Here is a 27,037-nt window from a genome sequence, read left to right as displayed (position 1 = left end):
TCCATCTGGCTATCACCAATAAACACCCAACAAAGACTCACAGGATTCACCATAAACAGCAAAAATAAATGAACTTTTGAAAGCAAGTCCTGGAACATTCATATTTCAGAAACCATCAAGTTGTAAAATACATAAAAACAAAGAGAGTTCTGACCTTGTTTAGGTGCACTGTCAACCAGAAAATGGCTTTCATCTGCTCTCTTTCCCATTCTAGCAGTTTCTAAGAGCCATGGAATAGTGACTGCTGGCAAACTCCACTTCTTTGCAGCTTCATATTTAGAACCAGTCGGTTCTTTCACTATAAGATGTGTACTGGCGAGCATGCCTTTCTTTGCATTGGATTTACGAACAAAGAATTCCTGAACACTAAAATTTACATGAAAAAGAAAGCAAATGATCACATACAAATTAGCTTACAAACTAAGAACAAAGCTTCTTTTACCACAGAGTGATTAGTTAACTTCAAGAAAACATACTCCATAAGCTGTGGTGGCTCATGCTTTTAATCTGAGGGGAGGCAGAGACAGGTGAATCTCTGAGTTTGATTGAGGCCAGCCTGGGCTACAGGAGAAAACTTGTCTTGAAACTGCCCCACAAAAACAAACAAACAAACAAAAACAAAAAACAAAAAAAACATGGATTAAAAAGTGACAGATTTTTTAAAAAAGATTTTTTATTATGCATATGTGCATGCACAAATGTGTGCATGTGCCTGTGGAGTCCAGAAGAAGACATCAGATCACCTAGAACTAGAGTTACAGGGGTTTGGTAAGCAGCTCAACATGGGTGCTGGAGAGGGAACTTGGGTCCTCTCCAAGAGGACATACTCTTAACCACCAAGCCATCTCTCCAACCCCAGTAAAGTCTACCTTACATTAAGTTATAAAAAAAATGCTCCTCCTGAATATTAACCTTCATCAGGCGATGAAAGGAGACAGAGACCTACATTGGAGCACCGAACAGAAATCTCAAGGTCCAAATCAGGAGCAGAAGGAGGGGGAGCACGAGCAAGGAACTCAGGACCGCGATGGGTACACCCACACACTGAGACAATGGGGATGATCTTTCGGGAATTCACCAAGACCAGCTAGCCTGGGACTGAAAAAGCATGGGATAAAACCGGACTTACATAGCTGACAATGAGGACTATTGAGAACTCAAGAACAATGGCAATGGGTTTTTGATCCTACTGCACATACTGGCTTTGGGGGAGCCTAGGCAGTTTGGATGCTCAACTTACTAAACCTGGATGGAGGTGGGCGGTCCTTGGACTTCCCACAGGTCAGGGAACCCTGATTGCTCTTCAAGCTGATGAGGGAGAGGGACTTGATCGGGGGAGGGGGAGGGAAATGGGAGACGGTGGCGGGGAGGAGGCAGAAATCCTTAATAAATAAATAAATTAAAAAAAATGCTGCCATAATTGAACTTTTTATAAGACATAGAATAAAATACCCTCTAAATTACTAATTATATCCACTTGTCCTTTTCTACCAAAATGGAACAATTTCAGGAGCACAGTGATGGTATAAATTCATTATCTTTTACCACTATAACTTCCCAAAGCATTTTCATACATAATCTGAACAATTTTCTCACTTTTTATAAATCTAAGTATTGTGTAGGCAAGGGGAAAAAGGAAACTGAGTGACTTAGTCAAGAGTGAAGGGCACTAAGGGAATACGGGCGGAAACTGAGCCCAACACTTGAAACTGAAACAGTTAGTCTTTCCTGATTCTAGGTCTGAAGGCCTATTTCCTGTCTTTCAAGATCGTTTGACTCTCAGTATTTCCTCCCGGAATGTTTTGAGTATGTTGTCTGAAAGCATATGCTCTTAATTTGAAAATATTTCCCATTAAATAAGAAGCTAGGAAATTGATATGTATTGATACACCTGATTTCTACTCTTTTTCAAATGCTACTATGTAATGACCAATTAGGGAGGTTGAGCTACTGAAAGATTTTGCAGGTAACTTTTAAATTCCTTTATTTCCCAAAGTGCTTCTTGAATTCCTTGCAAAGTACTCCATTTGTATTTCTGGTAGAAAACAAGAGAAGCAATGAATACATATTAAAAAGAAAGGAAGAAAGGAAGAGGAGGAAGGAGGGGAAAGAAGGAAAAAGAAAGAAGAGGAGGAGGAGGGGCTGGAGAAATGGCTCAGAGGTTAAGAGCACTGACTGCTCTTCCAGAGGTCTTGAGTTCAATTCCCAGCAACCACATGGTGACTCACAACCATATGTAATGAGATCTGGTGCCCTCTTCTGGCCTGTAGGCATACATGGAGGCTGAACACTGTGTACGTAATAAACAAATCTTAAAAAAAAAAAAAAAAAAGAGGAGGAGGAGGAGGAAGAAAAAATATCCTTATAACACACTGAAAGGCACAATGATAAAGCACAATTCAGTAACAGCCCATATACTACCATAAACTACAGCCTTAAAAGTTTGCCAGACATCCATCTAGAGGTAGACATCCCTCTGCTGTCTGAAGCTGTTCAGACATAGCGTCTACCCATCAACCACAAATACAAACAAAACCCTGGTCAAATGTAATTACAACACTTTACAGTAATAGAGTTAATATACTGAAAATATTACATACCTTGCTCCAAGATGATTTGCTAAAAATACCAAGGAATCTCTCTCTGCTCCAACACACTGACTGAAAGAAATCACACAGTCCTTTAAAGGAGTCATTCCTGACATTACCGACACTGGTGTGAAGAGGGGATTTGACTTGGGATCAACTAGTGTCTGGTAATCTATACACGTAACCTTTGAAAAACAAAAGCAATAAAGCTACTATAAGTAAGAAATAAGTGGTTAAGACAGGCTCAGATTACAATCCTAGTAAATTGTGTTAAAGGAAAAGAAACTTCACATTCACTGACTTGAGCATGTTCATTCTCAGCATATTCCAAATGAGATTCAAAGAATATGCAGACATCAACTCCTTATATTTGCATATTAGATCAGTAAGATGGAAATTACTCTGCATTTCACCTGTATCACTACTTTAGTTTACCATTCTCTCTTCATGCTGAGCCCCTGGAAAGTGAGTGTTGTGCACTGGCAGAGGAAGGATGAGAATGTGAGGTGAGAAGGGCTACCTTGACCTTCTGATAATGAGTATTGCCCACAGAGCTCCACGACAGCAGCTTCTGTGTATCAGTGCTAGAACCAAGAAGTATAAAAGATATTTTATTTTTAATGTGTATATGTATGCGTGGGAGTGTTTGTGCATGTGAGTGCAATGCCCGTGGAGGTCAAAAGCAAGTGTCAGATCACCAGAGTTGGAGTTATAGGATGAGGACGAAGAAGCTGGAAATTTTTAAATTCTTTTAAAATATGACTTATTGTGTGTGTGTGCACAAATATACACATGACACATACAGGTGGATGTGAAAGGCCACATATGTGAGAAGGGGGAGAGGAAGAGTATGTGCACAGAAGCCAGGGGACATCTTTTGCAAGTTTTCTCCTTCCACCTTGGGTTCTGAGGCTCAACTCAGTCTGCCAGGCTTCCACAACAAATGCCTTTGCCCACTGGGCCATCATGCTAGATAAAATGAATTACTTCAAAAGTAAACATTAAGACCTTGGCAGCCAAAAATTGAAATATTGGATTCTGACTGTCAAATGTTTCTTACCAGCCACGTATTTGTAACAACTTCTCCCACAGTTGCTTCTACTTCACACCCCAGCAGCGGAACCACAGCATAGTCGGCAACAATTCTGCTAGGAAGGGACACGATCTTTCCAGCATGTTCTCTTATGATGTTTATAATATTATATTCATTTTCAACACTAAAACCCAAAATAAGGAAGCTCTTTTGGCTAAATAAGCCTTCCTCAGGAACTGCAGAGCCATCAAGCAGGCAATGGCTGACTGAAGAATGGTCTTCCTTGTGCACAGAAATGTGAGTGGAGTCATCACAGGGCTCAATTTGAGTAGAATCACTGCAAGGCCCAACTTCAGGCTCTGTAGCTTCAGATGGCTTAGCTTCAACTAAAAAAGAGAAAGGCAGGTTCTCTATTTGACAATTACTAGACAAAGAGTTTATATTCCCAGGGCCTGGTAATGCACAGCTTGGATTCTGACACTGGGGAAACAGAAGCAGGTGGATCTCCATGAGTTCAAGGCCAAAATGATTTACACAGCAGTTTCCAAACCAAACCAACCAAAGCTACATAGCGATTTCCCAGCAAAGACACTAATGTAGCATCAATGTGGGATAATACTCTTGTATACTGTATACTGTACAGATTTGTTACTCGTACTGGATTACTAAATCACTGATTGGCCAATAGCCAGGCAGGAACAACAAGACTAAAAGAATTCTGTGAAGAAGAAAGACAGAAACGGAATCACCAGTCAGACACAGAGGAATCAACACCTCATTGAGAAAGGGTACCAAGCCATGTGGTTAAACAGACAAGAATTATGGGTTAATTTAAGTTGTAAGAGCTAGTAAATAATAAGTCTTAGCTCAGCTAGGTGGTGGCGGCACATGCTTTTAATCCTAGCACTTGGGGGACAGAGGTACACTGATCTCTGTGCGTTTGAGGTCAGCCTGGTCTACAAGAGCTAGTTCCAGGACAGGCTCCAAAGCTAAAGAGAAACTCTGTCTTGAAAAACAACAACAAGAAGAAGAAAAACAAACAAACAAACAAAAAAGTCTGACTGTTTATAATTAATATAAGCCTCTGTGTGTTTCTTTGGGACTGAATGGCTGCAGAACCAGGTGGTACAGAGACTTCGGTCTACATAACATAGTCTGATAATTTTAATACTTATAAAACTTAGACTTAAATATACTTACTTTTACTTAAGTAAAAAAAGGATCTTTAGTCATCCCATCTTCAGGAGTACCATGAATGTTACAAGTAACAACATCTTCAAATGAAAACACAACTGTCACGTCTAAGTATGAAACTAGAGCAGAGCTGGGCGGTGGTGGCGCACGCCTTTAATGCCAGCACTCGGGAGGCAGAGGCAGGTGGATCTCTGTGAGTTCGAGGCCCATGGTCTACAAAGAGCTAGTTCCAGGACAGACTCCAAAGTTACAGAAAAACCCTGCCTCGAAAAACAAAAAACAAAAACCAAAACAAAACAAAAAAGAAACTAGAGTAGAAACCCAATTTTTGCCTGAAAAGTATGTTCTAATAAACATGACTTTTTGGCTTTGTTTTCTTTCTTTCTTTCTTTTTAGTTAGTTGGGTTTGTTTTTGAGACATGGACTCTCTATCTAGTACTAGCTATCCTGGAGCTTGCTATTTAGACCAGACTGGTGTTAAAATCCTCTTGCCTCTGCCTCCTGAATGCCAGAAGTACAGGTGACTGTCACTGAATAAAATTAGGAAAATATAAAAATCTTTGGTACCCACAATTAAACAATTATGATTCTCTAAGAACTGAAAACTTTATGATACAGGAACAACAGAGAACTACAAAGTATGTAGAACAAGGCCTGCCCTACAAGGAAGTCCAAGGCCAGACTAGGCCTTAAAACTAAAAATATAAAGAGGGCAACAACTCAATGATTGAGCCTATGTCTGGGTCACATCTCAGCATTGCAAGTAAGATCAAATAAATAAGCTAGATACAAAATTCAAAGGATCATATATATAGACACTCACACATGACACAAACTATAAAGAAACCAGGATGAATTTCATAGGAGGCTCTTGGCACAGTGGTAACGCTCTACTTTCTTTGTTGGTAACCTACCTTACCACACTGACAAAGCCATATGCTGAGGCAGCATTAAAGACTTCCCATACCCCAGTCAGAGGGCATTTGTTAGAAGTTTATGCTATTAGAATTAACACACAGATAACAGAGAAATGGCTCAGTGGTTAAGAGCATGTACAGTTCTTACAAAGGACCTGAGTTCTAGTCGCAGTATTCATGTGAGACACAAATGTCTGTAAGTATAGACAGACACAAGGATCTCGTCTCAGGCCTATGAAGGCAGTAGCGCACACACTCAGGCGCGCATGCTCACACACAGAAGCCAAGTGGTGCTGGCACACACCTTTAACCCCAGCACTCGGGAGGCAGAGGGGTGGATCTCTGAGTTCGGCAGGCGGATCTCTGTGAGTTCGAGACCAGCCTGGTCTACAAGAGCTAGTTCCAGGACAGGCTCCAAAGCCACAGAGAAACCCTGTCTTGAAAAACCAAAAAAAAAAAAAAAAAAAAAAAAAGGAAACTTGGCAGATAACATACATGTAAACATTACTTCTTAACTATAAACACTATCAACTATTTCTTACCTATTGTGGAGTCATTATTTACATACTGAGCAAGCAGTTCCTCATCAGCTTCCTGGAGCTTCTCATTAGGAGCAAAATCTTTCTTAGAGAATGTGCTATTCTTTTCTAAGATAATTGTCTGGTCCTCAGACTGATCTGAGACTGCAATTCCAGCCGGCTTGTAGTTACTGTGAACATAAGGCTCTTCAGGAAGCATATATCCTTTACTAAAACACTCCAGCAACCACTTTGCTCCTACTACGTGAGGCCTACAAAAAGAGGACACAGTTAAGCTCCAGTGTAAGCGAAGATCATTATTATCCCTCCTGCCATGCATTCCCACAGCTTCAGACATGCAAACTGAACCCAAATCACTCTGGTACAAAGTGGTCTGAATTAAAGACTGACAGGACCTGTGGGATGATTTGCTCCAAAACTGCCTCAAGTCATCATCATAATCTCCCACAATTACATGAGTTACATCTTCATTAAGTTGATTAAACCGAACTCCACCGCCACTGTTAATAAGTCTTCTCAGTTTATCTAGCTTTCTGCCACTAAAACCACAAAGATAAATCTGTAAACAAAGAAAAGATTTGCTTTGGATTAACATGTTCAACAGAAACAAATTTAGAAGAAATCCATATCCACTATGTGTAAATAAGATACTTTACATACATTTTGGGATATGTAAGGAATGAAATGCATTCTGAAATTAATGCATGTACACTCATACTGGCAGCTAGCAACCCCCTGGGATCTACTTGTCACCCCATCACACACACACACACACACACTCTCTCTCTCTCTCTCTCTCTCTCTCTCTCTCTCTCTCTCTCTCTCTCTCTCTGCTGGACATCATTGCTCACAGCTTTTACTGGGGTGCTGGGGATTCAAATTCCAGCCCCATCTCCCCACTTTCACAGCAAGTACCTGACCCATTTAGCCATCTCCTCAGCCTGAAACTGGCATTTTTAAATATCTGTTTATAGCCCCACAGCACTGTCACCTTTCAGGAGAAACCTGAAGGAGGGTTGAGGCCTCAAATGTATTAGAAGACCAGACTTCAACATCTTCTAAATTTTGGTGCACATCTTGCTAAAAGATTTTCACTTTGTGTGTATATGCATGTCTATATGCACACACATGTCATACAACATATGTGGAGGTCAGAGGACATTATGACCAATTCAGTTCTCTTCCGCCATATGGGTACCAGGACCGGAACTCAGGTCATCAGGCTTGGTGGGTGGCAGAGGTATTTCTAACATGCAGACAGCTTCTCAAGTTGTAAAGGGATGACTTCTTGTAAACATGAATAATTACAAAGATACATTGTAGTTCACTATAAGCCCAGAACATCCAGGCTTGCATTCATTCATATTTTCAACTAGTATATCAACCACACGACCTGAGCAAACATAAGGCTCTGAGCCACTTGTTCCTATATATTTATCTTTCCTACAATTTCTTTTCTAGTTGATTTAAAAAAAAAAAAAAGCAAGTCAAAGAGCTAAGCCCAATGCTTTGAAGAAACATGCACATAGGGATTTTAATTATGAAAGTATGTTTAAGCCAATTTAACATAGAATTTTTTTTACTTCCATCTTTTAAAAACTTCAAAAATGACATTCTATTTCCTTATGTCCCAAACCATCACCATTACTAGAATAAATCCTACCAAAAATTAAGAATCAAATGCTTCCTACATGGAAAAAAAATTCAGTGTCACTTCTATAATTAGTATGTTCTACGATCTTAGAAAAAAGATTACAGAGTACACTTCTGTTCCACTAGTAAGGCAATAAATCTTACTAAGATAATTGGCCTTTAATAACAAAACACAATTTAATTTTGCCTGCTCTGAGAATGAATGCATGGCCTAATCACTCTACTAAGAGCAGCACTGTATGAAGTCTGTGGGTCTAGGAGATAGGATGTTTTTCACAGATCTTCTACGTACACACTAAAAAGAATCTTAAAATCCCAGGAGTAACAGAGCAAAAGAAATACCTTATAAATCTAATCTTTTTATTACTGAGGACAACTCAAGGTCTTGTACACAATTAAGAAGTAATTAAGGCAGCAGTAATGCATGTCTAGGACTCTGGGAAATCATTTTATTTTATTTTTATTTTATTTTAAATTTACAATCATTTCTTGTGTATATATATGTGTGTGGGCATACCACACGTACATGTCAGGATAATTTGTGGGATTGAGTTCGCTCCCTTCCACCACATGGGGTACTGAGGACTGAGCTCAGGTTCTCAGCTTAGCAACAAGCACTTTATCCACATGGCCCAGAAAAAAAGATTTGAATCTCATAAGCGTCACCCTCTAGAGAATAACCATTTTAGTTATTTATGGGAATTAAGTGATATTTTAAATAACGTAATGTACATAAAATAATTTGTGGTATTAATGTATCGTAAGTAACAAATGGTAGCTAAGAATTAAATATATTTTTTAAAGATGTATTTATTTATTATGAATACAATGTAAAAATGCCTGCACACCAGATTTCATTGTAGATGGTTGTGAACCACCATGTGAGTGGTGGGGAATTGAACTCAGGACCTGTGGAAGAGCAGCCACTGCTTTTAACCACTGAGCCATCTCTTCAGCCCCACAAATGAAATATTTTAACATAACTGTTAAGATTTCAGAGTTTGAGTTGAGGAGTAAAATGGAGTATAAGAGATGAAGCAGACACACACTCACAGCCACAGTGTGAGCATGGAATGTCAGCTTCCTAATTCAGTGAAGAGTTTGTTTACAGATAAGGAGCAAGCTCAACTAAGAGGGGTCTTCAAAGATAGGCCGAGGGATGTGTGTAGCCTACACAGGTCTTAAACTCAAGGCTGACAATCATTAGCATTTACTGAGTTTGTTGCATAATAAAGACATACCCGACAGCCATCTAGCAAATCTTCAGGGGCTTGAAATACACTGATGTCCAGATTTTCTAGATTTTCAAGAGTACATTCAAGTTTGTTAGAAGCTGAACTGAACATTGTTTCATTTATACAACTGCTGTTTATGTTGGATATATGGCTGACATCTGCAAGAGTACGACCTACATATACAAAAAGAAATTATAAATTCATGAGGTAAACAAGTCATTACATGCTTCCTTACAAATTATCTTTTCCTACAGTCACAGGAGTCTGAACAAATTACAAAGATTCAGTTTTTACTGAAATCTTGGTGACAAAGTATAAAAAGTGAAATTAAGTTTCTTTCATTATTAAAGTGAAAATATACTTAATGTTTCTTTAATAAAAAGGCAGTTGCTAGCCTTAAGGTTCAAGAAGCTTACATTTAGAACAAAAAATTATTGACAATTTTGCTAAATAGCACTTCTAAAATAAAAAAAGAGATTAGTACTGACTGAATATGGTACCTTAGTTGACACATCAAAAAGACTATCACAAAGGGGGAAGACCTTTCATTTTTAAGTTTTCAAGAGTTGTATCTATTATTGTGTATATGGCGCATGAGTGTAGGTGCATGGCTGTCACAGAATTCCTAGGGAGGTCAAAGAACAAGGCTGTGGAGTTGGTTCTCCTTCCACCTGTTCATGGGTTCTAGGGATTGAATATGTTCAGTTGACACATCAAAACTTGGTGCTCTTAACTGCTTAACTTTACCTGCTATACCATGAAATTTTTATTTTTGAGGCAAGGTCTTTCTATGATCTATATCAATGGTTCTCAACCTGGAACTCATGACAATTCTCCTGCTTAAACCTCCTACGTCCTAGGAATACATGAGTGCTACCATGCTAAACCAAAACAAACACACACTGAATTTTTATGTAATGATAATCTATAACTATCACAGTAAACCAATAGAGAAAATACAGGCTGGTCATGATGGGATTTGCCTTTAATCCCAGAATTTAGGAGGCAGAGCCAAGTAGATCTCTGAATTTAAGGCCAGTCTATTGAGTGAATACCAGAACAGTCAGGACAACACAGAGAAAACCTGTCTTGAAAAATATAAAAATCCAGGCGGTGGTGGCGCATGCCTTTAATCCCAGCATTTGGGAGGCAGATCTCTGAATTCAAGGCCACCCTGGATTACAGAGTGAGTTCCAAGACAAGCTCCAAAGCTACAGCAAAACCGTGTCTCAAAAAGCCAACAAAAAAAGAAAGAAAGAAAGAAAAAAGGAAGGAAGGAAGGAAGAGAAGAGAGAGAGAGAGAGAGAGAGAGAGAGAGAGAGAGAGAGAGAGAGAGAGAGAGAGAGAAAAGCATATGATAGTATATGAGTAAGCAAAGTTATAAAACTAATGTCAGGGGCTGTCAAGATGGCTTAGGGGATGGGGATAAAGTACTTTCTCCATGAAAGCCTGATGACCTGAGGTCAATCCCCAACCCACAAAAAGGTAGAGAGTGCCAACCTCACATTTTTTTGTTTCTTGCCCCCAAGACAGGGTTTCTCTGTGTAACAGCCCTGGCTGTCCTGGAACTTGCTCTGTAGACCACACTGGTCTACAACTCACAAAGATCAGTCTGCTTCTCTGCCTCCCAAGTGCTGAGATTAAAGGTGAGTACCACTACTGACTGGCCACAGATGTTCTTTAATCTCCACACGTGTGACATACCACATATATAATAATACATAGAATCTTTTCTAAAAACTATTTCTTGCCAGGTGTGGTGGCACATGCCTTTAATCTCAACACTCTGTCTGCACAGGCAAGAGGCTCTCTGAGGTCGAGGTCAACTCGGTGTAAAGAGGGAGTTCCAGTACAGTCAGGGTTACACAGAGAAACCCTTTCTTGAAAAATCAAACAAACAAACAAACAAACAAACAAACAAAAGCTTTCTCTTAAAGCTATTCACTAGTGTTCTTGTTTGTTTGTTTGTTTTTTGAGATAGGGTGTCTCTGTGTAACAGTTCTAGCTGTCCTAGAACTCACTTTGTAGACTAGGCTGGCCTCAAACTCAGAGATCTAACTGCCTCTGCCTCCCGAGTGCTGGAATTAAAGGTGTATGCTACCACTGCACAGCTTCACTAGTGTTCTTAATTCTCCTCTTATGTGAATTAGGATGTAGAAGAAAGCAATCCCTCATTCTAAAGGGAATACAAAAGAAGTTCTGGACAGCTTTCTATGCAACCTGGCTATTTTGTTACTTAGTTCTACAAGAAGGAAATAGAAAGTCCTACTACATTTCAATGGTCCCGTTAGCAAATCAACTCCTTTACTTTTTAAAATGTTGGTGTTTAGGACTGAGATCCCAGGCTTGCATTCAGAAGACAAAAGCTTTTCCACTAAGTTACATTCCCAGTCCAAAACATCAATTATTTTGTGGACAAATATTGTGTATTTAATCTTAAGGAGACTTACTTTCAGCTGCTGCATTGCTCTGACCAGTGGGAGTTGAAGTATCAGGCACCGTCTTTACTTCTGCTCTGGGTTCAGCCTTGTATATAGATTCATCCTGACAAAAGCCTTTCTCAATACTGTCATGAAACCACTGCAGGGTCACACAATGCACATTCCATCTCTTGGCACATTCATATTTTTGTCCTGTTATGTCCATTACGAGAAATACATATATGTTAGCTCATAGTCAATTATTTTTGAAAACATACCCGAAATAAAAGTAATGATTAAAGATTACCAGTAATTACTTTTACCTTAAAAAAAATATTGATGGGCAGTGGCAGATGCCTTTAATCCCAGCATTAAAGGAGGGAGGCAGGCAGAGTTTGAGGCCTGATGTGGGATGTCCCTCTGTATGCTATGAATATGTTTTATTACCACTGGTTAATAAAGAAGCTGCTTTGGCCTGTGGCAGAGCAGAATAGAGCTAGGCGGGAAAACTAAACTGAAAGCAAGGAGAAAGAAGGTGGAATCAGGCAGATGCCCAAGAAGCAAGATATGAGGTAACAAACCACAAGCTTCATGGTAAAATATAAAATAATAGAAATGGGTTAATTCAAGATGCAAGAGATAGCTAGGACTATATCTGAGCCATTGGCCAAATAGTGTTGTAATTAATACCATTTTTGTGTGATTATTTGGGTCTGGGTGGCTGGGAAACAGAAGCACAGTTCTATTAACAGAGGCCAGCATGGTCTACAGAGCAAGTTCTGGGACAGTCACGGCTACACAAAGAAATCTTGTCTCGGAAACAAACCAACCATATGCTTGTTTTTTTAATCTGTCTGGGTGTTTTGTCTGCATGTATGTCTACGCACTACTTGTATGAGCAATGCCCAAGAAGGATAGAAGGTGTTAGATGCCCTGGGACTGAAATTACAGCCAACTGTGAACCACCATGTGAATGTTGGCAGCCAGAAAACAGTCCTCTGAAAGAGTAGCCAGTGTTCTTAACCACTGAGCCATCTTTCCAGCCAACCCCCTTTGGAGACAGGGCCTTACTATGTACGCTTGGCTGGCCTGAAAAGCACTGAGTAGACCACATTGGCCTCAAACTCAGAGATCCCTCTGAGACTAAAGATGTACACCACCATAAACATATAATATAAATGCAGACATTATACATGTATACAATATAATAAATACTATTTTTGACAAGACTGTATAAGCAATAAAGGACAGGGAGATTTGAATTTTTCCTTTCCAGTAAAGAACTTTAGCAAAATATTTTTAAGTAGTATCACAGAAATATTGAAGTCAATAAAGTAATGCCAAAAGATATTTCAGCAAGCCGGGCGATGGTGGCGCATACTTTTAATCCCAGCACTCGGGAGGCAGAGGCAGGCGGATCTCTGTGAGTTCAAGACCAGCCTGGTCTACAAGAGCTAGTTCCAGGACAGGCTCCAAAACCACAGAGAAACCCTGTCTCGAAAAACCACACACACAAAAAAAAGATATTTCACCAATGTTTTTGTTTCTCCTTTTTTTTGGTTTTTCAAGACAGGGTTTCTCTGTGTAATATCCCTAGCTGTCCTGAAACTAGCACTGCCTGCCTCTGCCTCCCGAGTGCTAGGATATTTTTCACTTTTCTTTTTTTGCTTTTTATTTTTTTGTCACTGTCTTGGAACTAGCTCTTGTAGACCAGGCTAGCATTGAACTCAGAGATCCGCCTGCCTCTGCCTCCCAAGCGCTGGGATTAAAGGCATGTGCCACCACCACCCAGCATGTTTTTACTTTTTTGTTGTGTTTTTCTGTTTATATTTTTGTTTTGTTTTTATTTTTATTTTTTATTTTTTGAGACCATGCAGCCCAAGCTAGCCTTAAACTTTTGATTTTCCTACCTATACCGCCTATGAAACCCAGCTCTATTTTGGTATTCCAGAGTCAATGGAGCAACGCCTGGTGGTATAAATCTATATCCCAGCTATTTGGGACTATAAAACAGGAAGATCATAAATCTAAGGCCAGCCTGGTAAACTTGATGAGATCCTGTCTCCAGTAGAAATTAACAGGACTAGGGATGTAGTTCATTGAAAGATTACTTGCTTAGCATAAAAAAGGCCCTAGGCTCAATGTCTCCTACCTCAAGAAACAGTCAACAAATAATTCAGATTAATAAAAGTCACAGCTACCATACAGTCATAATTTTTGTATCAATCTCCTGACGAAATGACAACTATCAAGTAACTAACATTATTCTCAAATATTATTTCTTATCAAGGTAGCTTAGTAAAAATATAAATACAATAGGAGCGAATAAAATCCATTCATTTTTATAGATTTTAGACCTGAGAATAAGGTTTTTGTTTTTTTTGTTTTTGGTTGTTGTTGTTTTTTGTTAATACAGGGTTTCTCTGTAACCTTTTAGAGCCTGTCCTGGAACTTGCTCTGAAGACAAGGCTGGCCTCAAACTCACAGAGATCTACCTACCTCTGCCTCCCAAATGCTGGGATTAAAGGTGTGTGCCACTACCACCCAGCAAAATAAAGTGATGTGGGAGTGATTTCTTATTAATAAAGAAACTGCCTAGGCCCCTTGATAGGCCAACCCTTAGGTGGGTGGAGTAAACAGAACAGAATGCTGGGACAAAGAAGCTGAATCAGAGAGTCGCCATGATTCTTCCACTCCAGGCAGACGCAGGTTAAGATCATTCCTGGTAAGCCAGCTCGTGGGCTACACAGATTAATAGAAATGGGTTAGATTAATATGTAAGAGCTAGCCAATAAGAAACTGAAACTAATTGGCCAGGCAGTGTTTAAAAAAATACAGTTTCCGTGTAATTATTTCGGATAAAGCTAGCTGTGTGGGCGGCCGGGTGCCGGGGACGCAGCCCCGCTGCCCATATTACAACAATAAAGTTCTTGAAATATCAAAAACAAAAATAATTTAAAGAATTGTCAACAGTAATGCACTTTATCCTTTTACTTACCTCATAATCTGCACATTATATTTTTTTTTCTAAATATTTATTTATTATGTATACAATATTCTGTCTGTGTGTATGTCTGCAGGCCAGAAGAGGGCACCAGACCTCATTCCAGATGGTTGTGAGCCACCATGTGGTTGCCGGGAATTGAACTCAGGACCTTTGGAAGAGCAGGCAATGCTCTTAACCACTGAGCCATCTCTCCAGCCCTGCACATTATATTTTTAAGTTAGGAATTGCAGTTCATAGTTGAGCTGGGAAATGCGGCACAGTGGTAAAGCACTTGCCTAATATGCACAAGGCCCTGGATTCCATCCTTACCACAGCCTCACTCACTCACACCCCGATCCTAAATCACTAAGTCAAACCAACTCATCCCACTAAGTTAAATAGATACTTAGCCAAGCCCTTTAAGAGGAGGTTTAAGTTAGTCACAAGAAAGAAATATCACTTAGCTATATATATATTAGCTTTCTTGTTATTTACGATTTGGTTAATTGTGGAGAGTTGTTTTTCAGTCAAGGTCTAATCGTCAGATGATAAAACATCACTAAAGGCTTTTGATATTTAATACTTATTCCATGGGTAAATACAAGGAGAGGTGCTTAACTTTTCTAGACTGTGACTCAAACTATCTTTTTGCAAGAATTTAGGGGGTTAAAAAACAGATAAACTAGGGCAATGACATGTCTGAAGCACAAGATGGTCTACAGAGATTTAAAGTGCTAAAACAGGAATTCCACACTCACTGTTTCTAAAGCAGTTTTACCTTTTGGTTCTTGAACAATGAGATGTGTACATTCATTCATCTTCAGCTGCCCCATGTACTGGCCTCCATGCTTAGATGTCAGTTGCTGAACTGTCTTTCTGTGTATCCCATTTAAGCCAGTCACACAGATAATGCAACCAAGAAAAATAGGACACTTAAAGTCTTCCATGTTTATGTCAGTGTATTTGGTTATTTTACTGGAGAAAATAAACGGCAAAAAGGAAAAATTAAAATTAATGAATATTCAAATAGTTTTAAATATCACTGCTTTCCTTTTTTGTTCATTTTTTTATTTTTAGGATTTATAAACACTTTTGAGAAAAGAAAACTGACATTGAGGATTACACTAATTGCTCATCTAGCTTAGTTCCATGTCTCCAGTAGGAATTTTTTTTTTTTTTTTTTTTTGGTTTTTTCGAGACAGGGTTTCTCTGTGGCTTTGGAGCCTGTCCTGGAACTAGCTCTGTAGACCAGGCTGGTCTCGAACTCACAGAGATCCGCCTGCCTCTGCCTCCCGAGTGCAGGGATTAAAGGCGTGCGCCACCACCGCCCGGCTTCCAGTAAGAATTTGTATTTCAGTAATAGTCTAAAGACCATCTTAAAGAGTGCACTACTAACTCTAAGTCCTTGCTAATAAATAGGGAGCATATAGCATGTTTAAATATTTGTATTCAGTATGCAATGAAATAAGAAAAAAACTAATTTATGTAAGTTATTAAGAGTCCATTTACATGCAACTTCTGTGTTTAAAGTAAGAATTTAAGTATTTCAGTTCCAGTATCAGGCTACTGTCACTAAATAATAGGAATTTGTATTACCTCCTTAAACACCACCTCTTTTTCGTAACAGTGGTAATAATACCTGTATGTGCAATTAATTGTGAGACCTATATAATAAAAGTAATAAAACACACACACACACAAAAAATAAATAAATAGGGAACACTTGGCAGAATTATAAGACTGAATCTCTATTTAAAAACCTAGTGTTCATTGAATGCCTGCTAGGAGGGTGAGGAATGCTTGAGACTAGGTTTCTCTGTGCATCCTTGGCTGTCCTGGAACTTGCTCTGTAGACCAGGCTGGCTTCAGACTCACAGATATCCATCTGCCTCTGCCTCCCAAGTGCTGGGATTAAAGGTATGCACAACCACTGTCTGACTCTTAGAAGAGCACCAACAAAACTATCACAGCTATTTTGTTGCCAAAGTAGATAGATTTGCTTATTTCAGCAGGCTAGTACTAACTAAGAAACATAATGAATATATACTGAATGGTGTTGAAAAAAGTGCAGAAATGCCACATAATACTAATATAATTCAGACACCTGGACTTATAAGCCAAATTTTAGGGAAAGCATAATTATACCGACAAACTCCATGTAGGAAACTCCTGTCCTGTTCTGATCCCCATATACATCTAATGTCCAGGCCAGGGCATAAAATAGGTTCAATTTACACTGAGTGATCACATCTCAGCTAATGGCTTACATATATGTATATTCAATCTTATCTCTACCCCGTCCACCCCATGGGAGGGAACAGGGCTGCCAAAGTGGCTAATTAAGTCTCCATCTTAACACGGGGACACAGTACTGCACAATGAACACAAAAGCCAAACTGATTTTCTCAATTATTTTAGACACGTTTCTTGCAATAAACAATTTCATTGTCAAAGCATTCGCTCCCCAGCTAGTGCTGAAGCTACAGTTCACCTTTCCTGACAGTGGCATCCTGTGATAGTAAGCACTTACGACCTCTGCTCCTCTACTGTCACTAGAGAAATGAACAATGTCCCCATTTTGGTCTCTCAGTAATAAACCCAGAGATAATATCACAAAGCTTACCCATGAAAACCCAAGAGTGTGCCAAATTAACCAAATGTATCATTTTCTCCAATATACAAAGCATACAAATATGTCTTACTTCTCTTGTGACTTCTCCCAAAGCGTTTTTATCCAAGAAGGAAGCAAAATAGGTTTCTTCAGATTAGCAGCAACTAAGTATTTTTTGCTCCCAACTTCTCCTGCAATAAGGTGAGTGACCGATACATTAAGGTCTCGGTAGACTCGTCCACCCATCATTTGTACATATTTATGAACTTCTTCCTATAGACCGAAAAGAAAATATATTAATGAGGAAGAAAATAATTTGCCTGCATATGTGTCTATGCACTATATGCAGGTCTGGTGCCCTTGGAGGTCAGAAGAGGGAATCAGATCTCCCAGAACTAAAGTTACAGATGGTTGTGAGCCACCATGTGGTTGCTGAGAATTCAACTCAGGACCTCTGGAAAAGCAGCCAGTGCTCTTAACCTCTGAACCATCTCTCCAGCGCCCCCATAAGTATCTTTTACTGTTGTTAGTCTAAATATGCAAATGTTTTTACCACTATAAAAATTTAACTAACCAAATTTCTTTTGGAAAGATGTGTATTAATTTTAAATTTAAAATTTGGAGGCTGGTGATGTAGCTCACTAGTAAAATGCTTGCCTACCATGCACAAGGCTCTGGGCTCAATCCATAGCCTTCCCCATAAAAGAAAAACCAAACAAACCCGAAAATAACTGTTTTCTTGAACAGTCACATACTACTTAATAACACTTCAACAAACCAACAATGTGGCCTTGTGGATTATATTGCTAATAACATCATAGCCTTTGTAAGTTCAGGTATACTTAATGAAAGCAAGAAACATTTTCAGATAGAATTATCATCATTAGTAAGTGACTATTTATTCTTTTAAAGTTCATAAATAAAAACTATGTTGCTTCCAATTACATTTTTACATGCTATATTCACTTTTACATAGTATACAAAAATATGCTTTGTGTAGCCTTTTCTCTCAGTTTTCAATGTAGCCCAGGCTTGAAGAAGGCCTCTTGCCTGAGGCTCAAAGTCCATAGGAGTCACTATGCTTAGCAATCTCTTCTCCTTTTCTTTTTGTTTTGTTTTGGAGGCAGGGTCTTATTATATGTAGCTAATCTGCCTTTCTCTGCCTTCCAAATGTTGAGATTAAAGTCATGAACCACTACACCCAGATCAGAATCCTTTTCTTTTTCTTTCTTTCTTTTTTTTGAGACAGCATTTCTCTGTAGTTTTGGAGCCTGTCCTGGAACAAGCTCTTGTAGACCAGGCTGGTCTCGAACTCACAGAGATCTGCCTGCCTCTGCCTCCCAAGTGCTGGGATTTAAAGGTGTGCGCCACCATCTCCCAGCTATCCTTTCTTAAAGATTTTCTGGAAATTTGTGCTAGAAAAATTGATTCAAAACCAAGCTTGTTAACTATAGAAGAAAAAGTAAATTTTCTGTTAAATCAAAACAAAAAGTTCACTTAACCAGTTTTTCTATAAAACATATTCCACTTTCTCCAGGCAAGGGCATACCAACTGGTCAAATGGTCAGTTCTAAAACTATACATGTATGTAACATTTAGGGTTGCATATGTGTATATCCACGCACATAAGTCATAAAAACCATGTATGTGGTCTTTATGTTACCTCCCACCTGGGGAAAACCGGGTGCAGAGCCAGCACTGCTCCTTTCAGTACTTACCCTTTTGTCTTTATCCAGGCTTGTACAAGATATAGTTACACTGGACAAAAGCATATTGTAAACTGGATGCTCAGCTCTTGGGACACACTGCTGGTGGCGCATACAAAATGTGACTACTTGAGGACCAACAATTCTGCAGCCAAGCTATAAGAAGTTAGGGAAAACATCACCAAAAGCACAAAATTAAATTTGGAACATTTAGTAGTTATGCACAGAAGTCGACACTGCAGAAAGTCACCAATTTTTAGAAGAAAAAAGACCGCCACATAATTTCTCAGGCACACTGAGCATTAAACACATACACTCAACAGCAAAACTACAAAAGCCCTTCATTCAAATGTTGTCAAAATTTCTTCTTTTTCTTATATATATATGTGGGGGGGGGTGGTTTGAGACTGGGTTTCTCTGTGTAACCCTGGCTGCCCTAGAACTTGCTCTGTTGACCAGGCTGTCCTCGAACTCACAGAGATCCACCTGTCTCTACCTCCTGTATGCCGGGATTAAAGGTGTGCACCACCGATGTTTAAAATTTCAGTCTCTAAAACAAACTTAATCTTTTTTTTCCTTAATTATATTTTAGGGATGGAAATGGCTTACCAGTTAAGAGCAATAACTGCTCTTCTAGAGGACCTGGGTTCGATTCTCAGAACCAACATTGTGCGTTATAGCCCATCTGTAATTCTAGTTCCATGGGATTCAATGCCCTCTACTGACATCCAAAAGCATCAAGAATGTAAGTGATACACCAACAAGCATGCAGGTAAAAACCCTTACACATAAAATAATGTTTTAAAGATTTAATTTTATTATCTTTAATTAATGTATATGTGTTTGTATGTAGGTATCAGCACATTTTGTGCAGGCACACTTGGAGGTTGGAGGTATCGGATCACCCTGGAACTGGCATTACAAGCATTTGTGAACCACCTGACGTGGGTGCTTGGAATCCAATTCAGGTCCCTTGAAAAGCAATATGTGCTCTTAACCACTAGGTCATCCCTCCAGCCCCAAGAAATATGATCTTAATACAATAACCTAATGCTGTAACAACTGATGAACATTCAAGTATGCTTTTCATACAAAGCATCAGCCAATAAAGGAGCTCAGAAGTCTAAGAAACACACATCCAAAGAATCCCAATGCACTTATAGTACTCATGATCAGTAAAGAATTCATGAAGCAATGAAACCAGGTGAATTCCAGCACTACACCCACATACACACACAATACAAATAAAAAAAGAGTTAGAAGCAAAGCCACCACCAAATAAGTATCTTAGAAACAGCAAACCTGTTTAAGGTGATCAAAAACAGCACCACTGAAACAGTCACAGATATAAAGTGATCTGTCATTCTCCTTTATCTTCAATGCTTCTTCTTCTGTAATAATCTGAAGATAATTTTCTGATTGTAACTCCTTTATTGACTGAAAGAGAAAACAAAGATGTAATAGGAATTAGTTCCCCACATTAAGTCCTACCAACTCTTAAGAACCCATTTCAAATTCGGCTCTTTCCTTATTACAACATTATTACCTAAACCACTGTAGACATCTCTAGATTGGTCTCCTCTCTTAAATCTATTCTTCACACAGGGGCTGGGAAGATGGCTCAGAGGGTAAAACACTTGCTGTGCAAGCATGGGTAACTGAGTTTGGATCTGGGAGGAGATTCCAGAGACAGGATTCCAGGTCCCTGGCCAGCCAGTCTAGCAAATCAGTGAGCTCCACAACAGTGAGAAACCGTGTCTTAAAAAATAAGGAGGCCCACAACTAGCACACCAGACAGAAACCTCTAACTCCACATGTGCACACACGGGCAGGCACTTAACACATGCACTCATAGACTGTGCCCCCAACACAAAAAATTCAGACCATACTACTCTGTTTAAAATTCTGTAATGACTTTCCATCACACTCAGAATAAAGTCTACATTTTTTTAATAGTTTAGGTCTTCTACTTCTTCTTTTTCTTTCTTTTTTTTTGATTTTTCAAGACAGGGTTTTTCCGTAGCTTTTGGTTCCTGTCCTGGAACTAGCTCTTGTAGACCAGGCTGGCCTTGAACTCAGAGATCCGCTTGCCTCTGCCTCCCCGAGTGCTGGGATTAAAGGCGTGCGCCACCACCGCCCGGCTTCTTTTACTTATTTTTGCCATGAAGTCACAGGGAACTGCTCTAGCAGTACTGGCTTCTTCCCATTTGTTCTCAGTGTTTTCTCTGAGTGGAACAGGCTGGAACATCCTTTTTTGGCTTACTGGTTTCCTTCACTGATCCCAGGAAGCTGTCTCAGCTCTTAAGAGTGCTTAATGTGGGCTGGAGAGATGGCTCAGAGGTTAAAAGCACTGACTGCTCTTTCAGAGATCCTGTGTTCAAGCCCCAGCAACCACATGGTGACTCACAATTATCTATGAGATCTGGTCCCCTCTTCTGGCCTGCAGGTGTACATGCAGACAGAACATTGTATACATAATAACATCTTTTTAAAAAAAAAAAAAGAGTGCTTAACGTGCTCTCTTCAAGCATTAATCCTCTTAAGAATCTCACCCTTAACTTGCTTGTTTACAAGGCCAACAGCATGGTGAGCAATGCTGTAGACTGATTCCTCTAAATTTGCTATAGTAACATTGTGAGGCATACACAAAACCCAGATTCAATCCAATCCATGACAAAGAAACAATTCCATGTTTCATTCTTTTCATTTTAAAACAAACTCGAGTGTGCATGTCTACTACATGTATGCATGTGCCCTCAGAGGCTAGGCAGGAGCTTCGGATCACTAGAGCGTGTGCTCCCTGACATGAGGGCTGGGACCTCAGCCTTATCTCCCGTCCCCAACTCTGTTTCTGGAAAAACCCCAGAGAACATATACCAGGTGCCTCTCCTCTCTCCCTTTGTGTCTGTCATGTTGGCAAACTGTTCTGACCAAAAAAAAAGTCTCAAGATCAGGACCAAATCTTCATTTCTTATCTGTCTTCAAAACCAAGAAACTCAGCCCTCACGTGTCTCCCCAGACTTATCTTTTTTGTCTAGCCTCCTGGCTAATTTCAGTCAGCCCCATACCCTTGCCTGGAGCAGGTTAAGGCCCTCCTCAGAGGTTGTGTGGGCCCAGCTGCAGGGAATACTCTCCTTTTGGGTTTTCACCTGAAGTGATTCTTCACTTCAATCAGGTCTGCTTAAATGCCTCCTCCTCAAAGATACCTTTTGTGACCATGGTAGGTTTGTTTTGCAGCACTGGGGACCGAAACCAGGATTCTATACATATCATACAAATGCCATATCACTAAGCAACACACCCACGTTTTCAAAAAATGCTTTCCTGCTTTCCAAAATGTACTTCCTCTAGCCCCTGAATCTGTCTATGACGAAAAAGAACATTGGCATTTTATAAATATGCATATTTTTATTTCTTCCCTGTAAGAATGAATGTTTTGAGCCTGTTAGCTGGCTCAGCAGCTACTTGCAGTGCTTGCCATTCAGCCTGAGGACCCGAGTTCAATCCTCGGGACCTCACATTAGAAGGCAAACCAACTCCTTCAAGCTGTTGTCAGGCTACTGCCCTGACCTTGGGATCCTGACTGGAAACCTCCTCAGCTGCAGCCACTAAGAACACCCACTGTGCACATTCACTGCCTTCTCTTTTAAAAGGGCCCTGCCCCCCTCCCTGCCTGGCTCTCCTCTCTGCCTCTTTTCTGCTGTCTAGTCCCCAGAGGCCGCCCCCCCCCCACCTTTATGTTCCCTTTCCCCTAATAAAACCCCTCTACGATAACTCTGTCGCACATCTTTCTCCCTCTGCATTTTAAATAAACATTGGGTCCATCACTCTCCCCCCCCCCCCCAACCCAGGCAGTTTGAGGCATGCCAGGATCCTAGAAACGGGTCCACAAAACACAGCTTCACTTCTCTGGATCTCTGGGTCCCTCCATCCAGAACTGGCACTATTTCCCAAGAGTGGATAACTCGTTTCTCTCTGGTTTCTTGCCTTTTGGCTTAAGTTCTGATTCTAGGCAACCATGGCTCTTAGGGTTCAGAGCCCTTGAGCTCAGAGCCCTAGGCCCCCAAACTTGGCATAACGACTCACTGGGTGGCCTGTGCCTTTCTCGGATCCTTGGGTCCTTCAGGCTTTGCCTTACAGCCCCCACTCCTTGATGAGTGGCTTGTGCCTTTCCTGCTCAATCCTTGCTTGATAAAAGCCACTGGGTCTTGTTCTGCCTCACTCAAGGGGAATAAGGCTACTAAAAATCTGCTTCCCGGCACTCTATATCCTGCTATTTTACGAGGCCTTTGCAACATTCTGCCAGTGATCCTGACAGATGGAAGGAGGTATCATCCCTTCACCCATCCGCTTTCCCTCTTCCTCAATAAACCTCCTACACTAACTCTGCTGCATGCAGCATGTTTGCTCAGTGGCAGAGCTCACGAAAAGGTAGCCACTTCATGCTGGGACCCTACCCATCTGCTCCACCCTCAACAGATCCTCTTCCACCTACAACAAATCTGCTTTCTCGTTCACTGATGGCTTCATCTTCCATTCAATATTAGCAATTGGGTCTCTGGCAGGGCTACCGCCTCTGACAATTCCCGAATGTGAGGCTTCATTTCTCGAGCATAGTTCTCTCCTCACCTTCTGGCTTTTCTTGAAGTCCTGGTACCAGGCGACTGTGTCTCTCGGGTTCAGAGGCCTTGGCCCCTGATCTGTAAGTCTGATGAAACACAAAGTAGCCTATGCCATCTTGAATTCAGACCCCTTCTGAATTCCTGGGACGCGAGGAATTGCAGCCCCTTGGGTCTTACTTCTCTGCCTCATTCATGGGAACTGTGTCATCATCTATACCTCCTTGCTCCCTCCCATTGGGATGTTTTTTGGAGACCCACTAACCATTCCTAATCAGTTAGTGTGGCAGGACTACCAGCTATTGGCCATAGAGCTGTAGGCGTAAGACCATTAAACACATCCAGGTGATGCTGTGGCGATGGGAAAGGATCAGGTGCTGTAAGCCCCCACGTTAGCAGGAAGTAGTCTTGAGAATATGGCATCCTCATCCCAGCTTTATATTTTTATAATAAAAAGGACCCTTGGGGTCCTGACTGGAAACCTCCTCAGCTGCAGCCACTAAGAACACCCACTGTGCACATTCACTGAGTCCCCTTTAAAAAGGGCTCTGCCTATCCCCGATCTCTTTCTCTGTCCCCTTTTCTCTGCCTGTCTCCCTCGCCCTTCTCTTCTCTTCTGCTGTCCTGTCCCCAGAGGCAGGCTTCCCCACGCCCCGCCCCTTTTTATGTTCCCTTTCCCCTAATAAAACCCTTCCGTGTGAACTCTGTAGCACGGCATCTTTCTCCTGCCGCGTTTTTAAGTAAACTACACCTCTGATATTCACACATGCACTGTGATACGCAGGTACACAGATACACACACACACACACCAATGAATGTTTAATGATGTATTTTTGTCTACAAGCATGAACTGATAAACCTAATGCAAGGCCATCCTCACTCCCATCTCATAATATGCTGTGAATAATGAACCACATTTTCAGCAATGAACCAGAACTTTTGCACTGTGATGCAAAGTTTCTCACTGCTCAAAGAATCAATGGGGTTAGTAGACAAAACAGCTGTCAAGAACTCCAAGGCAGAAGAGGGTTGGGAGATGGCTCAGTCAGTAAAGCGCTTATTGTGCAAGCACAAGGACCTCTGCTTGGATTCCAAGTATCCACAGTAATCCTCTGCCTTTTAGTGCTCCTGTAATCCCAGTACTGGGGCGAATTAGAAGGATCCCAGTGATCTTTGTTGGGAATGTCTGCTCTGGTCCCCCCCAATTCCAAACACTGCCCCGATGTTCAGCTGGGAATCCAGCCTCACTTCTCCCTCTCCAGACCCCGCCTTCAGAAGCCCAGCAGGCAGCAGCTCCTCTCCCTGAGATGCTCAGGACCACGCTTATGGGGTATCTAAGACTTGGTCCCTGGACCTGCCAAGTGATTTCTCTCCTGCCTCCCCTGAGAGTCACCCGCAGTTGCTTTGCTCTGTTTATTAAACCTGGTTTCATTAATTCGGCTGGATTTGGCTTTCTGCATCAGGGGAGGAACCTCCAATCCAGGGATTTTCAAATCAAGCTTCAAAAAATAAGGTGGAGATTGACATAAGAAGGCATTGACCTCTTGGCCGCCCCCACAAACCCATCCACACCCACACATGCAGAGAAAGAGGGAGGGAGGGAGAGAGCTGCAAGTCAACATTCAATTATCATAAAAGGTTTCAATCCCCCCAATACATAATGGTATACTTACTTTAGTTAAAAATTAAGTAACAATAATAAACCTGTATTAAGCACATGCTGTAGCAAAATTCCATTAAAATATCCACTTCTAAGATAGAAAAATCCAACAAATAAAAATATTTAAAACATGAAAAATGAGCTCATAGCATCAAAAAAAGGCATATCCAATTATTCTTACCTCAAGAGCTTTAAAAAAACATTCTGAATTGTCTGAAGACTTTAAAAACCTCACAAAAAACGGTTCTTGGTCATTTCTGGACATTGCTGAACTGTAAAAATAAGGCAGTCAAAAAGAACAAAAATAAGTTAGGAGGGAATTAAATGTTCAATTCAAATCAACTATGTTATTTATTTATTTGAGACAGGGTTTCTAAAAATAACAAAAATAAATTATGCAGGGAATTAAATGTTCAATTCAAATCAACTTATTTATTTATTTACTTATTTATTTATTTATTTGAGACACGGTTTCTCTGTGTGGCTCTAGCTGTCCCGGAACTCGCTCTGTAGACAGGACAGCCTCAAATTCAGAGATCGGCCTGCCTCTGCCTGATGGAATTAAAGGCGTGAGCCACCACCGCCCAGCCTGTAAATCAACTATTTTCTTACGCAGGCAAAAGTGCCTGAGAAATACACATCTGGTTCTGCCCACGGTTCCATTCACGATGTTTGCAAAAGACCCCAGAATGTGGGCAAAGTCGAAGAAGGGAGATGGGGTGGGGTGGGGGAGGCAACACGAATCCTTGCAAATCTAAGAACAAAATTAACGTCCCTGACAGAATACACTTGGGGACCTTGCTGTGGACCCCTCACTTAACAGACATTCTCACTTGCACCGGGCTACAAGACTGAGAGAGCGGCTGCCGGGACCCGCGGGCCGCAAGACTTGCTCCTCAGTCAACTGACTTTAAACGCGAGTAGTCACTGTGGAAAGTCATGCACGATCCCCCGAAAGGCCCACGCGACTGTCCCCAGATCCCAGGGAAAGGGCAGACTCGTGGGACGTCCAGGCCGCTGTTTCCCGGGTGTCTGAGGCCCACCCGCCGGTTACCAGGGCCGCGCAGGCCGCAAGAGACGCCGGGCTCCCAGTCGGTCCGGAGGAACGAGCGCTCGCTCACCTCGGTGGAGCCTGAGGGCCTACAGGCACCAAGTCGGGGGGCGCGCGGCCAGCGGGACGGCTGCTGGAGTCGGGCGCCAGCCCGGCGCGCAGCCCCCGCCCCCGGGGACGCCCCCAGCCCCAAGAAAACGCAGCAGAACCCGGAAGCGCCGAGGCCAGGAACCGACTTTCGCGCCAACCAGGCGAACGCAACACCTCTTCCGGAGGAAGTGGCGTCATCAAGGCCAGCGAGGGGAAGTGGAGCTGTCGGAAGGGGGCGTGCCGCGCGTTTTCTGTCCGGAGAGGCTTGGAGAGCGTGTGCTTTGTTTCTTGCGTGGCCGGCGGGACCCCACGGTGCGGAGCGAGGCGCTGCAGGCCGGCAGACCGATCAGCAGAAGTCCAGATGTGTGCAGAAATAAGGCCCCACATGGAGCAATGGGTCCCGTGGCAAATGGCTGCCCGGTGTGCCGGGCTTTGCACGAAAAACACTCCTGAAGCTGATGGCGGCTGCTCCACTTTTGAAGTGTTCAAATTAAGGCCAAGGGAAGTGAAGTGACACACTCGTTGTCACGAGGCTTGTAGGTGGGGGAATTAGGTCAAGGTCTTTCTGACCCTCCTGGTCGGGTGGGTTTCTCTCCTCCATAAGAATAGTCACTCCTAGCCGGGCGGTGGTAGCGCACGCCTTTAATCCCAGCACTCGGGAGGCAGAGGTAGGCGGATCTCTTTGAGTTCGAGACCAGCCTGGTCTACAGAGCTAGTTCCAGGACAGGCTCCAA

General features: G+C 41.4%; 1 protein-coding gene across 3 annotated transcripts in view; it reads right to left on the bottom strand.

The window, feature by feature from the left end:
* The window catches only part of Topbp1 (DNA topoisomerase II binding protein 1), a 47,696-nt gene extending 21,252 nt beyond the window's left edge, over positions 1-26,444 (bottom strand). For 2 of the 3 annotated variants that reach the window (XM_005368450.3, XM_026789946.1), the window contains exons 1-13: positions 26,284-26,443; positions 25,344-25,434; positions 20,185-20,319; positions 18,895-19,038; positions 17,268-17,449; positions 15,344-15,540; positions 11,610-11,792; positions 9,166-9,332; positions 6,667-6,830; positions 6,275-6,522; positions 3,649-4,007; positions 2,601-2,773; positions 155-366 (exon numbers count right to left, since the gene is read on the bottom strand). In XM_005368450.3, the coding sequence (XP_005368507.1) occupies positions 155-366; positions 2,601-2,773; positions 3,649-4,007; positions 6,275-6,522; positions 6,667-6,830; positions 9,166-9,332; positions 11,610-11,792; positions 15,344-15,540; positions 17,268-17,449; positions 18,895-19,038; positions 20,185-20,319; positions 25,344-25,427 (2,248 nt within the window). In that variant the 5' untranslated portion in view covers positions 25,428-25,434; positions 26,284-26,443. Of the gene's footprint in view, positions 1-154; positions 367-2,600; positions 2,774-3,648; positions 4,008-6,274; positions 6,523-6,666; positions 6,831-9,165; positions 9,333-11,609; positions 11,793-15,343; positions 15,541-17,267; positions 17,450-18,894; positions 19,039-20,184; positions 20,320-25,343; positions 25,435-26,283 lie in introns of all 3 variants that reach the window. The other variant, XR_003378865.1, reaches the window with a different exon arrangement.
* Positions 26,445-27,037: the final 593 nt, after the last annotated feature.

The sequence above is a fragment of the Microtus ochrogaster genome, unplaced genomic scaffold (assembly GCF_000317375.1).
Source record: "Microtus ochrogaster isolate Prairie Vole_2 unplaced genomic scaffold, MicOch1.0 UNK33, whole genome shotgun sequence".
Taxonomy (NCBI): Eukaryota; Metazoa; Chordata; class Mammalia; order Rodentia; family Cricetidae; genus Microtus; species Microtus ochrogaster.
Note: the sequence above shows the minus strand (reverse complement) of the source record. Positions and strands in the feature narration are given on the sequence as shown.